This window comes from Littorina saxatilis, linkage group LG4 (assembly GCF_037325665.1).
Source record: "Littorina saxatilis isolate snail1 linkage group LG4, US_GU_Lsax_2.0, whole genome shotgun sequence".
NCBI classification, from domain to species: Eukaryota; Metazoa; Mollusca; class Gastropoda; order Littorinimorpha; family Littorinidae; genus Littorina; species Littorina saxatilis.
The window spans coordinates 3,422,719-3,437,700 of record NC_090248.1 but is presented as its reverse complement, the minus strand read 5'-3'; the positions used below and the strand labels follow the sequence as shown (position 1 = coordinate 3,437,700).

The 14,982-nt window shown below is 45.0% G+C and overlaps 1 protein-coding gene across 1 annotated transcript in view; it reads left to right on the top strand.

Annotated features, from left to right (window-relative positions):
• Positions 1–14,982, top strand: part of LOC138965698 (uncharacterized) — a 268,534-nt gene that overhangs the window by 45,208 nt on the left and 208,344 nt on the right. The window contains exons 4-5 of the mRNA XM_070337874.1: positions 1,234–1,362; positions 7,322–7,357. Coding sequence (XP_070193975.1) covers positions 1,234–1,362; positions 7,322–7,357 — 165 coding nt within the window. The remainder of the gene's footprint in view (positions 1–1,233; positions 1,363–7,321; positions 7,358–14,982) is intronic.

Here is a 14,982-nt window from a genome sequence, read left to right as displayed (position 1 = left end):
TTCGAAAGAAGAACCCATTAACCCCAGTCTAAGAAATCGGTCAAGCGCAAGGGAGGCTACTGCCATGTTGCTAATGTTGGATTGTCTGTTCCTGCTTTCGCAACTTTGCTGCTATAACTTTCATTTTTCAAATACTCTTTCGTTTTCTAAGACGAAAATAAGACATTTATAAACAACAAAGAAAGAAACAATATTTTGCAAACAGATCACACAAAAAAGGATCAGTGGTGGAACATAGAACAGCCTTCGCGGTTACTTGTAGACTTTTAGACTTTAAAGGCTTTGATTTGGCAATTCTGAACGATGGCAGGAACTGAAGTGCCCCGGGCTGTATCAGTGAAGTCCTCTGGCTAGATTTATGTGTAGAAGACAGCTTCCAGTTCTTCGTCGTTATCGACGGACTGCAGTGTTGATAATGTTGTCGAATCGCCAACTGCAGACGACACAATATTCCAAGACAACGTTCAAAGATGGCGTCTTCCGATAGCCTTCGTGACTGTTTTGAAGCTGTTGAGGTTTGTGTGTGGATTTTGCATGGCTACGACAAAGAGGGATGGGACAGTGATTCATGCTGGAGCAAAATGTTATAATCGGCTGCTCATTTCCAGCCTTTACGCGAGTGATGAGCGCGGACACCCTGTAAGAGAACTCGCTTCTCGCTCCAACGTTCAGTTTGTTTACGGCTGTTTCAATCGCCTCCCTCGGTAAGATTAAAACATACCATTCTACTACTTCTCTGTTAAAGGTGGGTGGGAAAAGTCTGTATTTATTCATTACTCAGCATATACTCTTGTTGATGCAATTACTTTCCTTTTATAAATGTGTGCTTTAAAAGAATGGTAGGCTTGTGTTTCCTTCAGTTGAGATTGTTTTGTTCAAAATTACAATTGGAAAACTACTTCCTGCGCAATATCAAATTCACTAGGAACTTCCTCTGCGATATCAATTGATATACAGTTCCTAGTTGACCAATGACAACAGGTGTTTTTTGTCATGTGATCAGTAAAAATGCGATGATCACAGACATCTCTTGGAATCCAGTTATGAAACTGATGTGTGTGTGTGTGTGTGTGTGTGTGTGTGTGTGTGTGTGTGTGTGGCGGGAGATGGGTGATGTGTGTGTATGTGTTAGTGTGTGTGTGTGTGTGTGAGTGTGTGTGTGGGTGTGTGGGTGTGTGTGTGTGTGTGTGTGTGTGTGTGTGTGTGTGTGTGTGTGTGTGTGTGTGTGTGCAGTGCCCAGTGGTGTCAGCCAGTGTCCGGCAGGTAGTTACGGACAGGGTTGTGGACTGACCTGTAGCAGCAACTGTGGCGGGGGATTAGGCAAGAACTTCTGCAATAATAACTCCGCAGTTTGTTATGATGGTAAGTGAAATTCGCCGCCTCACAGTGTGCCAACCAAATGGTTAGTCGCAGAGATATCTGTACATAGTAGCAAACCAGAAACACAATCCAACATGTGTGCGCGCTCATACACACGCACACACAGCGTATATTTGTAAATACATTGTTCTGCATAATGTTTGAGCGTTGAAGCTGTTTACATCCTATATTCTGGTAGACAAGGGTGTTTTAAGATAAATGTTCAGTTACTACTGCGCTGTTGTGGATTTGTTTGTTGAGCATCCTAACTGTTCAATCAATGCGCACCATGAGTATACACAATTGTTTATGTCGTCATTTCCAGAATACTATATTGTTCGTTGAATTGCTTTAGGCATGACGGTTAAACTAAATAAACCATATTTCCATTTTCATGGGTGTATTTATGCAAATGTCAAGTTGATATGGCTGCCATATTTTATTGAGGAGTTGGAATTTATCACATCGGTATTTGCTAAGCTTAATAAGAAAGAGCTTTCACACACTTACTAAGAAACGGTGTTGTGTGCAGTCAGTTCAGGTGTGAATCTTAAATGTCTTCCTTAAATGAGCTCAAAGTTGAGCTTGACAAGAGTTTGCAAAATATTGTGAAACGGATCGATCCAAATGCCCAAAAAAATGAGTAATATTGCCTTTGAATACAGAATACAGAATACAGAATACAGAATACAGAATACAGTATTTATTGAGCCAAGTGACATTAAAAAAACATTTCTTCTTCTTCTTCTTCTGCGTTCGATGTTGATGGCCGTGCTAGATCCTCAGACCAGTGGCTGCCAGGAAGTCCGCAGTCTTGCGCAGTTCGTCGGCAGGACCCCAGAGTTTGGCTCCAACACTGGTCTCTTCTTGCCAGAACTTCTGGCGTATTGTCTCTAGATGGGGGCAGTTCTGGAGAATGTGCTCCGGAGTTTGCTCTTCCGAGCCACATTCACAGTGTGCGTCATCCGCAAGGCCCAGTCTCTTGAGGTGTTTCTTCAGTCCACAGTGCCCTGTCCTTAGACGGAAAATGGTGGTTTGGCTTCTCCGGTCTAGTTTGTTGATGGGGTCTTCCTGTGGGTTGTAGTCTCCGTTTCTCTTTTTCCAGTTTTCTTTCTTCTTCCGTTGTAGAAGAGTCTTGGCTTCTTTGTACGAGGTGGAGTTGTGTGGTTGGGGAAGTCTCGCACCTCCTTTTGCCAGCCTGTCCGCTTCTTCATTGTCGGCAATGCCGACATGAGCCGGTATCCAATGGAGCACCACCTTGTTGTGTTGAGACAGGGTGCTGAGGCAGTTGTCAAGTTGCCTGGTGGGGAGGTCAGTGGGGCCAGACAGAAGGGACTGGAGGGCGGACAGGGAGTCAGTGAGGAGGACGATGTTTTGCCGACTGCGGTCTTCCCCTGCTGCGTGCTCTGCTGCAGTGATGAGGGCGTGGAGCTCGGCCCTGTAGTTCGAGCTCAGGTCACCAGCTGGGACGGAGAGGGAGGTGGTGGTACCGTTTGGGCGACGGATGTAGACGCCACTGCCTCCATTCCTTACGGCGTTCTCTGAGGAGCCGTCTGTGTAGACGTGAGTCCAGGTGCAATGTGGGTAGCGGTCCTGAATCATCTCCATGGCGAGGGCCTTCTGGACATGTGGTGACTGTTCGCCCTTTGCTGTCAGTCCTGGTACATCTGTTCTGACTTCATGGAAGCTCTTGCGTGGGGCCCAGACGTCTGAGACGAGTGTCTCACAGCAGTTGGGGTCAGCTTCCAGAGCTTCAGCATACTCCGTTTGGAGGTCCTTGACCTGATGTTTGAGGCTCTTTCGTTTCAGCCTGTTCTTGGTGCCCTTGTTGAGGTTTTGGTGAAGTGGGTGAGTGGTCAGTCTCTTCATCTTCTCTCCCTGGAGGACAGCTTTGTACTCTCGTCTGTCCTCGAGTGGTTCCAGGTCTGCTGTTTTCTCCATTTCTTGGATGGGTGTACTTTTCATGGCACCGAGGATGATCCTTAGCCCCATGTTCTGGACTTTGTCCAGCTTTCCTTTGTTGGTTTTGGAGGCAGTGGTCCATGTTGAGGAGGCGTATTCCATGACCGGTCTGACAGCGCCTGTGTAGACCTGTTTCAGAATGCCAGAGTTTGCGCCCCACTGGGTTCCTGCCAATTTCTTCATGAGCGAGAGCTTCTTCATCGCTCTTCCTTCTGTCGCTTCAATCTGCGGCTTCCACGTCAGACGTGTGTCCAGGGTGACTCCCAGAAACGTTGGCGTGTCGACCTGTGGGACTGCTTGGTCTTTCAATTTCAGCAGGACCTTTTCCTTGTAGGTGGAGAGTGAGAAGAGAGTGCTGACCGTCTTGGTAGTGTTCAGCTGTAATGCCCAGTGTTCTGACCAGCTGGACACGCTATTGATGGTGTTCTGGATACGGTGTGTTGCTGTGGAGGTGTGTTCTTCTGCACACCAGACTGCAAAGTCATCCGCATGCAGGGTGTTCGAGACATGTTTTGGCACCGTTGTTGTGATGTCATTTATGTAGACGAGGAAGAGGGTAGGGGAGATCACTCCGCCTTGTGGGACACCCTCTCTCAGCTTCACGAGGTTGCTGGTCGTCCCGTCTACCATCACTCTTGCTGTTCTATTGAAGAGGAAATCACTCAGCCACTTGAACATCTTGCCATGGACGCCCGCATGCAAAAGCTTCAGTAGCAGCCCTTCCTTCCAGACTGTGTCGAAGGCCCGGGACAGATCAAAGAACACTGCCAGGACCTTCTTTTTCTCTTGGAAGGCATCTTCAATCTCCTGCGTCAAGAGGGCAAGCTGGTCTTCGGTGCTGCGATGTTGCCGGTAGCCTGTTTGGGTGGGTGCAAGGAAAGATCTGGACTCAAGAAGCGACAACAGTCTCTTGTTCACGATCCTTTCCAGAAGCTTTCCAACGCAACTGAGTAGGCTGATGGGTCGATAGCTGGATGGGTCACGCTTATCCTTTCCTTTCTTCGGGATGGGTCTTATAAGGGCGACTTTCCAACTCGTAGGCACAGTGCCTGTCGACCAGCTCTGGTTGTAGATGGACAGAAGGAATCGCTTTGCACCAGGGCCGAGGTGCTTCAACATGTCGTTAGAGATGCCATCAGGGCCTGGGGCCTTCTTCTGCTTCAGCTTTCTCAGTGCTTCTTCCAGCTCACGGAGGATCAGACGTTCGGTCATGCATGGGTCCAAATCAGTACTTGCTGTGTTGTGAAGTGCAGCTCGAGTCTGGCTTCTGACATCCTTCAGTCTGTCAGCAGGGACCGTCACTGTACTATCTGCCTCAAAAGCTTTGGCGAAGACATTTGCGGCTGTTTTGCCTGTGACATCTCCGGTGTTAGTGTGGAGGGTGACCTTCCTCCTCCCAGAGTTGTCCTCGTTCAGTGTCTTGGTCAGCTGCCATAGCTTTTGAGTGTCTTTCTCCATGTTTAAGGAGGCCGTTTTCTCTCTCCAGCTGTTCTGGGTTTGGCGCTGCTTTTCTTTGTCAAAGTCTGTCCTTATCTGCGAGTGTCGCGCCACATTTTTAGGTGTGGGGTCCTTCTCCATGTTTTCTCTCGCTTCGCTCAGCTTCTTGTGCAACTCTTCCAGGGCGTTGTTCCAGTACGGTTTGTAGTCACGCCGCCTGCCTCTTGGAATGGACTTTTTCGCTGCCTGGAGTATGGCGGAGTTGAACATGGAGGCGTTCCTGTCGACACTGTGCCTATCGAAGGTGATGGACTTTGTGTAGAGGTCAGTGAGTTGGCTGAAGAGCATCCAGTTGGCTTTCTTGTAGTTCCAACTGGGCGGCAGTTTCCCTGTGCTGGGGATGACCTGCTTGGCAATGGTCAGGATTGTGGGTCTGTGGTCGCTGCCTCCAAGTTGCTCGCTGACCTCTCTCTTCGTGATCTTGTGCACGTTGTCAGTGGCTATGGCAAGATCAGGTGTGCTGGTCTTCTTCCACACTCTGGAATAGAAGGTTGGGGGATCATCAGGCTTGTTGACAAGGACCAGCTGGTTTTCGATGAGCCAGTCTTCCACTTCTTCGCCTTTTGCATCCAGACTTGGATAACCCCAGCTGGGGGAGTGGCTGTTGAAGTCGCCAACTACAATCCAGTCTTCAGTGCCAGGTCGAAGACAGTGAAGTTGCATCATCTTGTTGGGCGGACTGTAGAGGTTGCAAATGGTCAGGTTTCTTTCTGGGAGAATGAGCTTCACGGTGATGAATTCCATGTCAGCATCTTCTGATCTTTGCACCTCTATGGAAGACAGGTTGGTTTTTACCAGAGTTAGGACTCCACCTTTTGGTCTGTTTTCCCGGTCAAATCGATGTGTTTCATATCCTCTTACAGAGAATCTATGGGAGCTGTTGAGATGGGTCTCTTGGATGCAACATATGTCTATTTGTTGTGACTTGAGGAACTGTTGCAGTTCAAGTTTCTTCTGTCGCACCCCTTCTGCATTCCAATGCATGATGCGAAGTTGTTGACCGGTAGCTCTATTCTGCCCTCCCCCGGTCAAAGGAAGAGGGTCAGAACCGCAGTCAGTCGCTGAAGTTGGACCTCCTTGAGGCTGGAGGCCCGGCGCCGTCCTACCCTGGCTGCGGGACACCAGGACGACACCACATCGATCTAAGGATAATTGTACGGCCATATTATCGTGGGAGCGTAGACAGCCGATTTTCTCCCCACGCCAAGTTGGCTGCTGTCTTCCGTCTTCGGTGGTTGAGGTTCTTACTCAGGGTTGCCTCCTCCCCAAGAGTAGCTGCCTTGCTGGGCTGTCGAGTCCACTCTACCCGGGTTTGACGTCGAAGTTTTCCTTCTTGTAGCCTTTGCCTTTCCCAAGGCGCATACAAGGCAGTGCGGGTTTTAAAATCGGAGTTGTCCTTCTCCTAGATGAGCGACCATCCAAGGTTAACGAGCCCCATCTGCCCGAAGCAGCTGGTTTTAAGGCGCCAGTGACCCGCCTGCATCCCTTCTCCTGTTAGTCGAAGACAGGGCCCGCCACGTGAAGGCCAGGAGCTGGATTTGACTGTCAGAGGTGTTTGGAGACACGAAGCCATTTGGAGCATTTCTTGAGAAGTAGGCGCTTATCTCTACTTCCACCCCGGCATAACAGTCCTTGGGCCCCAAAAGAACATTTAAAGCACAAGGAATTTAGCGTAGTGTTGGTAAAATCACGCACACACACACACACCCACACACACACTGACACACACACACACGCCCACACATTCACTGACATACACACCAACACACACACGCCCACACTACAGCAGTCACGATCACACCATCACACGCAGGGCAGACATGAGGTAAAACAAATGACAATCATCTATTAAAAGAAAAAGTACAAAGAGTGGTCTAAGATGCTGGTGGAAGGGTCTACACAGAATACAATTTTATAATCTAATGCATAGTTAGAACTAGCCCATCCCCTCCACCCACCCACTCATGAATGACTAAAATAATGCAGCTAAAAATATAGAAAAAAATAAAAATCACACATGTTTCAAACTATGTTCAGTAAAAAAAAGAAAAAAACCTAATCATATTCAGTCTGCACTAGTGCCAATCAGACATCTTAATTTTGCACACTTAAAGAACATACTTGACGTCACATAGGTGCATGCATACATCACTAATCATTGCTTATATTATTTGCAACGTTAAAGCAAAATACGTGCAAGGTAGCTAACATGTATCAACAAAAGTTAGATTTTGAATGATCATGTAAGGCGTCATATTCATAAGCTTGGTCAGAGTTGTCAAAGTGTTTAATTGTTAAATGGTGTGAGAGCGAGCCATAACATATCCACGAGGTTACTGCGCCGATTTAATGTTTTAGTCAGGTAATGGACGATCTAGTAACCTGTAAATGTTCCCTATATCACTACGACTCATTGTGTTTCTGCTTTTGCTTCTTTTTTTTTGCACTTCAGAATCTTTTTTTTTGTTATGCCGAGTGTTGTTTAACGCTGCCTATGTTTCAGGCTGCGTCGGAAACTTTGCAGGAGACTTTTGCGCAGGTAAACATGTTACGTTGTCTGTCCGCTCTCCAACTTTGTTTTATTATTCAGAACACAGTAGAACATGCCTTTAGCAAAACAAGGTAAAGGTAAACTTATACCCATAACTATATTTGATCGTAGGGGAACGAGATGTTAGATATCTCAACTTTTCTGGGGCCAGCTTTATGAGGCCGATGTCCATTTCCTCTTCCACGCTGCGTTTGTCGTCCCCGGTCCTAAATATAACACATCTTCAGGACGTTATCAACATCTGACTGAAATAATCATTGTTTTTACAATGTCGTTCTTGTTCTGGAAATTGGGTGTAACACGTACCATTTTATACATAATTAAAGGATATAAATAAAATAAATAAAAACACTCAATTGCCTAGTGGTAAGGCGTCCGCCCCGTGATCGGGAGGTCGTGGGTTCGAACCCCGGCCGGGTCATACCAAAGACTTTGAAATTGGCAATCTAGTGGCTGCTCCGCCTGGCGTCTGGCATTATGGGGTTAGTGCTAGGACTGGTTGGTCCGGTGTCAGAATAATGTGACTGGGTGAGACATGAAGCCTGTGCTGCGACTTCTGTCTTGTGTGTGGCGCACGTTAAATGTCAAAGCAGCACCGCCCTGATATGGCCCTTCGTGGTCGGCTGGGCGTCAAGCAAACAAACAAACAAACAAACTCAATTACGGGTCAGATGTGTTACAGTCAATAATGTCTCACGTCTTCAATACCGGAACTAATAAGACAGTGTATATCGCATTGCCACTGCGACTCATTATGAATCTGCTTTTGGCCCACCCCACATCCTCCCACCCACCATCCAATTCCCCCTCCCTCCCCCCCCCCCCCCCGGTAACATTTTCCTTATATAATATGTTTATGTTACGTTTTCCATCTACCCCCCCCCCCCCCACACACACTTAATTTAATAATTCACAACACTTTAGAAAACCGCTTTCGTACTTCCAAAGATATATGAAAAGTAGGTTATACCGGGATAAAATTAATGTATGTGTATACAATTCGAAGGCAAGTTCTATCGACAATCAGCCAATCCGATACATGGATTTATGTCTTCCTTTTACATTTACAATAAAGTCCTACACGTTTCATTCGGGATATCTCATTCACTTGATTGCTAATTCAATCAATTAAAACAAGAAGTCCTTAGATCGGTACTCCCCGTATTACCTGTGGCTGTAGACATTTGAACAGCTCCGTCAATTATTACTAGTTTCATTCTTAAGTAGAAACAAGGTTGCACGCTACATTGTAAATTGCTTTAATGGAGCACCGTTTAGGGTAAGTTACCAAGTAAAGCACGAACGTCGAAGTAAGCGTAGCCACTGATAGCATCACACCTGACAGAAACGTATTTTGTTTCCTACATACACTACACTATACTTCAATTGATCAAGTATCATAGTTACGGACCACTTTCGAGCAAATCATTGCACGATTACGTTATATAGCTATTCTGATAGACACGTGGGGGAATTCGGGGGCTGTGATTGGATGGTCCCTCACATATCCCTATTGCGATCATCAAAGGATAACGCTACGGAAGTTGGTAATGTTTTGCCGAAATCCAAACGATATCGGCAAAAACAAGGACGCATGGTTCCGGTTTCTTCCACGTGTATAAAGTACACGCATACCTTGCTAGGTTTGTTTCTGTGACTAGTCGACAGACGATGCCATTTGCTTTGTGTGTTTTTGTCGTTGTTGCTTACTGTACATGACATACATTACGTGTAAAATCCCGTTCTTTAACAGGCAACAAACCTTGCAAAGTTCAAGAAGCTGCAATCTGAAGCGACCTATCTCTGATTCCAGCAGACGATCTCTCCAATGTTTAACACAAAATCAGCACACTCTCCTGTCACATAGAACGTCCATTGTATTCACGACTTTCCGACCTTGACATTGTAGCTAGGGTCATGTGGGCGTTGGCATCATTGTCCAATCAGAAATAGTCAATGATCATCTCCTCAGTGTGTTCCGGTCCGGAACGCAAAACAGTTTGCGCGGAAAAAGAGAACGTGGTTTGACAACTAAAGGGCATTTTGACCGGCTCGCACTACAGCATCGTTCAAATGTGGGAGAATGCCACATCTGACAAATAGCCAGTGGTTACCAACATGAGAAACTGGGGATAGGAATCGTAATCCGTATGTAGGCCTAAGTTTGAAGCGGCCCTGACGCTGTTTGTACGTCAATCCGAAGAGAAGCTATCGTACTAGGCCCTAGGTGAGTGACATTTTGTCAAGTTCCACTCCCAGTTTGCCGACTATATGGCCCTCCCCCCGCCAAACTGCTGCACCCGGTGGCAGGGAAAGTAGTTCGACTTAAGGTGACTGCAGGGCAAGTTCAATTTTGCAAGCTAAAAATAAATGTTCTACTACCTTGTCAGTCTAGATCTGGAACTCATGAAACAGCACTATTCAAATCCCCATAAAGTGAGCTGGTGTTTTTCTAGATCTAAGCATCGACCGAATTCAATAGAAATGTTCCTTGCATGGCATAATTATTTACCTAAATCTGTTATTAAGTTTGTTGAAAATCAAAGTATTCGTTTTTTGTTTGTTCGCGTGTCTGGTTTTTGCTTAGTCGATTATCTTACACGATGTGTGGCTTTTTATTTTGTAAGGGTGGTTTAGCATGTATAAAATGAGACCTGGACCACATACGCCATGAAAGTAGAGTTCCCCGTTCAATACCAAGATTGCCAGTATTGATATTCAGACAACTTTTGGATAAATGTGTGGGGCTGTGGTGTTGCAGTGGTAGATTGTTTGCACGGGTATGTAGGTAGGTACGTGTACATCCGTGTGCTTTTGTGCAGGCATTTGTGAAGCAGGAACATGCAACATTTTTGACAAACATCAGGGTTGTGTGTGTGTGTGTGTGTGTGTGTGTGTGTGTGTGTGTGTGTGTGTGTGTGTGTGTGTGTGTGTGTGTGTGTGTGTGTGTGTGATAAAACCAACTAAGCTTACATCCAGCACAAAAAGCTTCAGCTCTACTTCACCAGTCAAAGACAAACGCATTGTTTTATTCAGCTTTTGACACAGATATTCACTCGATCAGAATCGAACCCTCTTCGTGAATATTTTATTTCAGAAAAAAATAACATTGATTCTACACAACAAATGGTATTGCTATATATGCTATGAGTATGAACGATGAAGACTAGCAACCGAGACAGATGAGGCATCAAGTTTCTTAGCCTTTTAGCCTCTTATGTTGCATACATGTCATTTGTTTTTAATTTTTATCTCCTGATAACTGACCAGAAAGGTACGTACAAACATCGATTCTGCAACTACCTCGTAAACTTTTCGATCGCTAATACACCAGAACTTGATACAGTATGCAACACTCACAGGCTTGATTACCTGTTGCATTGAAACGACAGAAGGAATTAAAAGACTATATGTAACTGAGAGGAACCGATGTATTCAAGTTCAGAACGAAGCAGTTTCTGCCTCGGAGCCTGTATCTCATGCTATGGAGCCACTAGAAGAGAAATGGCTGGCGTAGTTTGACCCAACAGACAGAGAAGTCAAGGGGGGTAATCTATCGACAGCAGTTGTATTGCTGGTTTGTATTTGATCTTACAAACCATTCTTATTAACTTGTATAGTTTATCGCTTCAGTAAACACTCATCTATTTTGAAGATTACGTAATTTTCAACAACAAAAATTAAAAAAAAAAATCGCAATTCAATATTTCACGCAAATTTTACTGATCCGCAAACAATTTTGCATGAACAAGTGTTATGTTAGGGAGAGAGTACGAGTGCGTAGTTAGACATATTTTGAGTGGAGTAGCAAAAATGCAGACCTGTTTACCCTAAACCCGAGGCAAGAGTACTTTCCCAAAAAGTTGAGTGTATTTTTCAAAAAGTTGGTGTACTTTGCAAGCAAAGCCATATGGGCTAGGGAAAATGTACGCGTGGGTGCAAACGTGTTTGTGTAAGAATAGCATGTCTTGCGAACACCTTCAGAATTTAACTCCTTCCAATACAACAGGGATAAAACAATTTTATTTACCTGTCAGTTTATAGCATTATAACCAGTGTCTTCCAAACAGATTGATAATGAAAAGATGAAGTTCGTGAAATAACTTCTGCGGTTGACATTGCTTCAGCGCGGACTACAGCCTTTTCTTCTGGCAGGATTTGCTTTGCGAATGAACTTCATAATTCCTTGGCAGCTTTCAGCGGATTTCTTTGCAGCAACCTTGTCCAGGTCCAGCGAGTGCGTTTCACTGACTGTTATTACAAAATTGAACGTAAGCATAATTTAATAAAATGACAGTAAGACATCTTAGGCCTGTTGCAGTCTACGCCAAATAAGTTAGGTTAGACAGAATTGAGCTTCCGCGCTGCCTCTAACACAGACACAGGCTAGGCCGGGAGGGAATGATATTAACCATGACGGCGGGTTGAGAGCCGGATGGGGGGGGGGGGGGAGGATGCTCATCTCAAGTGCACTATGCAGTAAGAAAGCGATCTGACAAAAACTTTTATCTCCACAGTACACAAACAATGTAGAGTGTGCATTGGGCAATGGTGCCAAGCGTCGATCAAATACATACACAGTGAGATGTATAGTTATGATGACTGGGGTAAGAGTCCATATAACACACGTTTTGTTGTTGTTCTTTGTGTGTATACTCTTTTGTTTACTTCATTATGTGTTTGTTTGCTTGCTTGCGTAACTGGGTGGTTGTCGTAAGGTGACCTGGGTTGATCTGTCGGTTGGTTGGTTTGTTAGTTGGTGACGCGGGATAGTTGGTTAGTTGGTGTGTTGGTTGTATGCTTGCTTGCTGTTGGCCTTATGATGTTAGAAATGAATCTCGATTGAAAACTACAGTAATTTCCCCCTCATGCCTAATTCAAATCACCGATCCAGTTGGCCGCTGTCAGCGTGAGTTCGTCCCCACGTTCGGCGAGATATTTGTTTCTCAGAGTCAACTTTGTGTGCAGACTCTCCTCGGTGTCCGAACACCCCCGTGTGTACACGCAAGCACAAGACCAAGTGCGCACGAAAAAGATCCTATAATCCATGTCAGAGTTCGGTGGGTTATAGAAACACGAAAATACCCAGCATGCTTCCTCCAAAAGCGGCGTATGGCTGCCTAAATGGCGGGGTAAAAACGGTCATGCACGTAAAAGCCGTGGGAGTTTCAGCCCATGAACGAACAATAACAATAATTGTCAGTAAGTACTGGTGTCACATGACTGATGTGAACCAGTTGATTGGCTAATGGCGATGCGCTAAATCTGTTAGCGCACTCTTGGAGTGCGCTAACTTTTTCACAGAGCGTATTCTTACACCCTTTGCCAAAGCGAGACTGTACTCTCATCCTCAGAATTAATTAATGACATGTAGCTTATATTCTCCACAATACCAATGATTATGACCATAAATTTCCTGCTTTTTAATTAAAAGCAGAAGTGGGTTTTTTCTGACAGATTGCATGCGCCTGTGCCGCCTACAGTTGCCACTAATCTTTAAAATAGAACCTGCTGTGTCTAGTTTTTCAGTTTCGACTTGCGAAGATTCCTCTCAGTCATAATTATGCCATGTTAGTGGCATGTAGCTTATTATCCACATTACCAAATGATGAGTTAGTATACAAATCCCAGCAGCTAACAGAAAACACAAGTGTTATTTCGATAACGGAGACTAGCAGCTAGATCAGCACCGGCGTAGCAGACTACACTGATATACGACTGCGCTGCATCTGTTCAGTAAATGAATGGTTTCCGAATTATTATTTCAAGGCAAGAAGAATCGGAATCGAAAACGTGTAGGGTTTAGAACGTTCTTACCATATATAAGACCAGCCTGCCTCGTGCTTGCAGACTCAGTGCAACGAGACGAGCAATTTTTGTTTTTGAAATGAGACTCAGTGCAGTGCGTAGCACTAGCAGACGACATAAATCCCGTTCAGCAAATTAACATGTTGGGCAAATGTGAACGATAAAACGATGGGTATATAATACGTGTAGGGTTCAGAGCATTCTTACCGTTCATATTTAGTACCAGACTCCCCGATGAGTGAAGATACCACACGAGAATCATTTATTTTGAAAATGTGCTTTCCGTCGACCTTGGCAAGGGGCAAAACTCTGCACAGTCAAGTCTGTCGAAGCTCGATGAAGGTTTCGAATTGCAAATAATTAAGAGCATAGTCCTTTCTCAGAGTTAAAATGAGGTCTCTATGAAAGATCATCACTTTTTAGCTTAACGCTACACTGGAATTTACCAACAGAAATTAAAACAAGGGTTTGCGTGTGACGAACGCACGACACACTTCAGACAGCCCACATAAAAGTAGATCCTACTGTATACGACCTGACCACACAGTTACGCCTATCCAAATGCGCGTAGCAAAGTGTGCGTTTTGAATCTTCTTTTTTCTCTGGCGGTACTGACAATATCGTTATTGAAACAATCCCAGTGCACTAAGGGATTTATAGAGCAAATCTCGAAAATAATTATTGAACTCAGCGCTATGCGCTTCGTTCAATAATGAATTTTCTCGATTTGCTCTATAAATCCCTTAGTGCACTGGGATGTCTCAATAACTTAAATAATAATATGGGAGATTTATAGAGCGCTTTACATTCTCAAAGCGCTTTACAATGACAAACATGCATAATACATACAAAGCAAAGCAAAAGCATGTGCAGCAGCATTCAGCACACGAGTGAACAACGAAACTCAAACACTACATCAATACAATCTGCAAGCATACTAACACAGGCAAAACATTCAAACACCTGATTCAAAAATGCACCATGTTGAAATAAAATTAATCAAAATACTGGGTGAAGAAGTGTGTTTTAAGGTTTGATTTGAAGGAACAGAATGTTTGGCAGTGTCGGATAGAGTAAGGGAGAGAGTTCCACGCAACGGCAGCAGAGTGGGAGAAGGCTCTCTGGCCGTGCTGTTTGCGACTAAAAGAAGATAGACGGAATATTATAGTGTCTACAGAGGAGCGGAGGGATCGTGAGGGTGTATAGAGTGTGAACAGGTCAGACAGGTAGGATGGGGCTGAGCCAGATATTATTTTGTAGCAGATACAGCAGCACTTATATTGGATTCTCAGCTCTACAGGGAGCCAATGAAGTTTCTTTAGCAAGGGGGAACAGGACTGGGACCGAGGGGCTTTGCAGACAAGCCGGGCTGCAGAATTTTGAACGCGCTGCAAAGGATGGATGACAGACTGAGGACAGCCAATGAGAACAGAATTTCCGTAGTCTAATCGAGAAAGAATGTAGGAGGAAACAAGGGTCTTGGTGGCATCTTCGGTAAGGTATGGGCGGATAGAACCTATTCTCTTAAGCTCGATGTAAGCGGACTGACAGACTTTCATAACATGGTGTTTCATGGAGAGATTGCTATCAAGAAAGATGCCAAGATCACGGACGGAGTCTGAGAATTCAATAGTGCTGCTGCCCAAAGTGATAGAAGGAGGGAGAGAGAGAGAGGAGGAGAGGGAGGATTTGGTGAAACGAATGGCTTCTGTTTTGTCACAGTTAAGTCTAAGCTTGTTAGTGGACATCCAGAGTTCAACGTCAGCAATGCAAGACTGAAGGGAGGTCATCTGGGCGTATTCTGA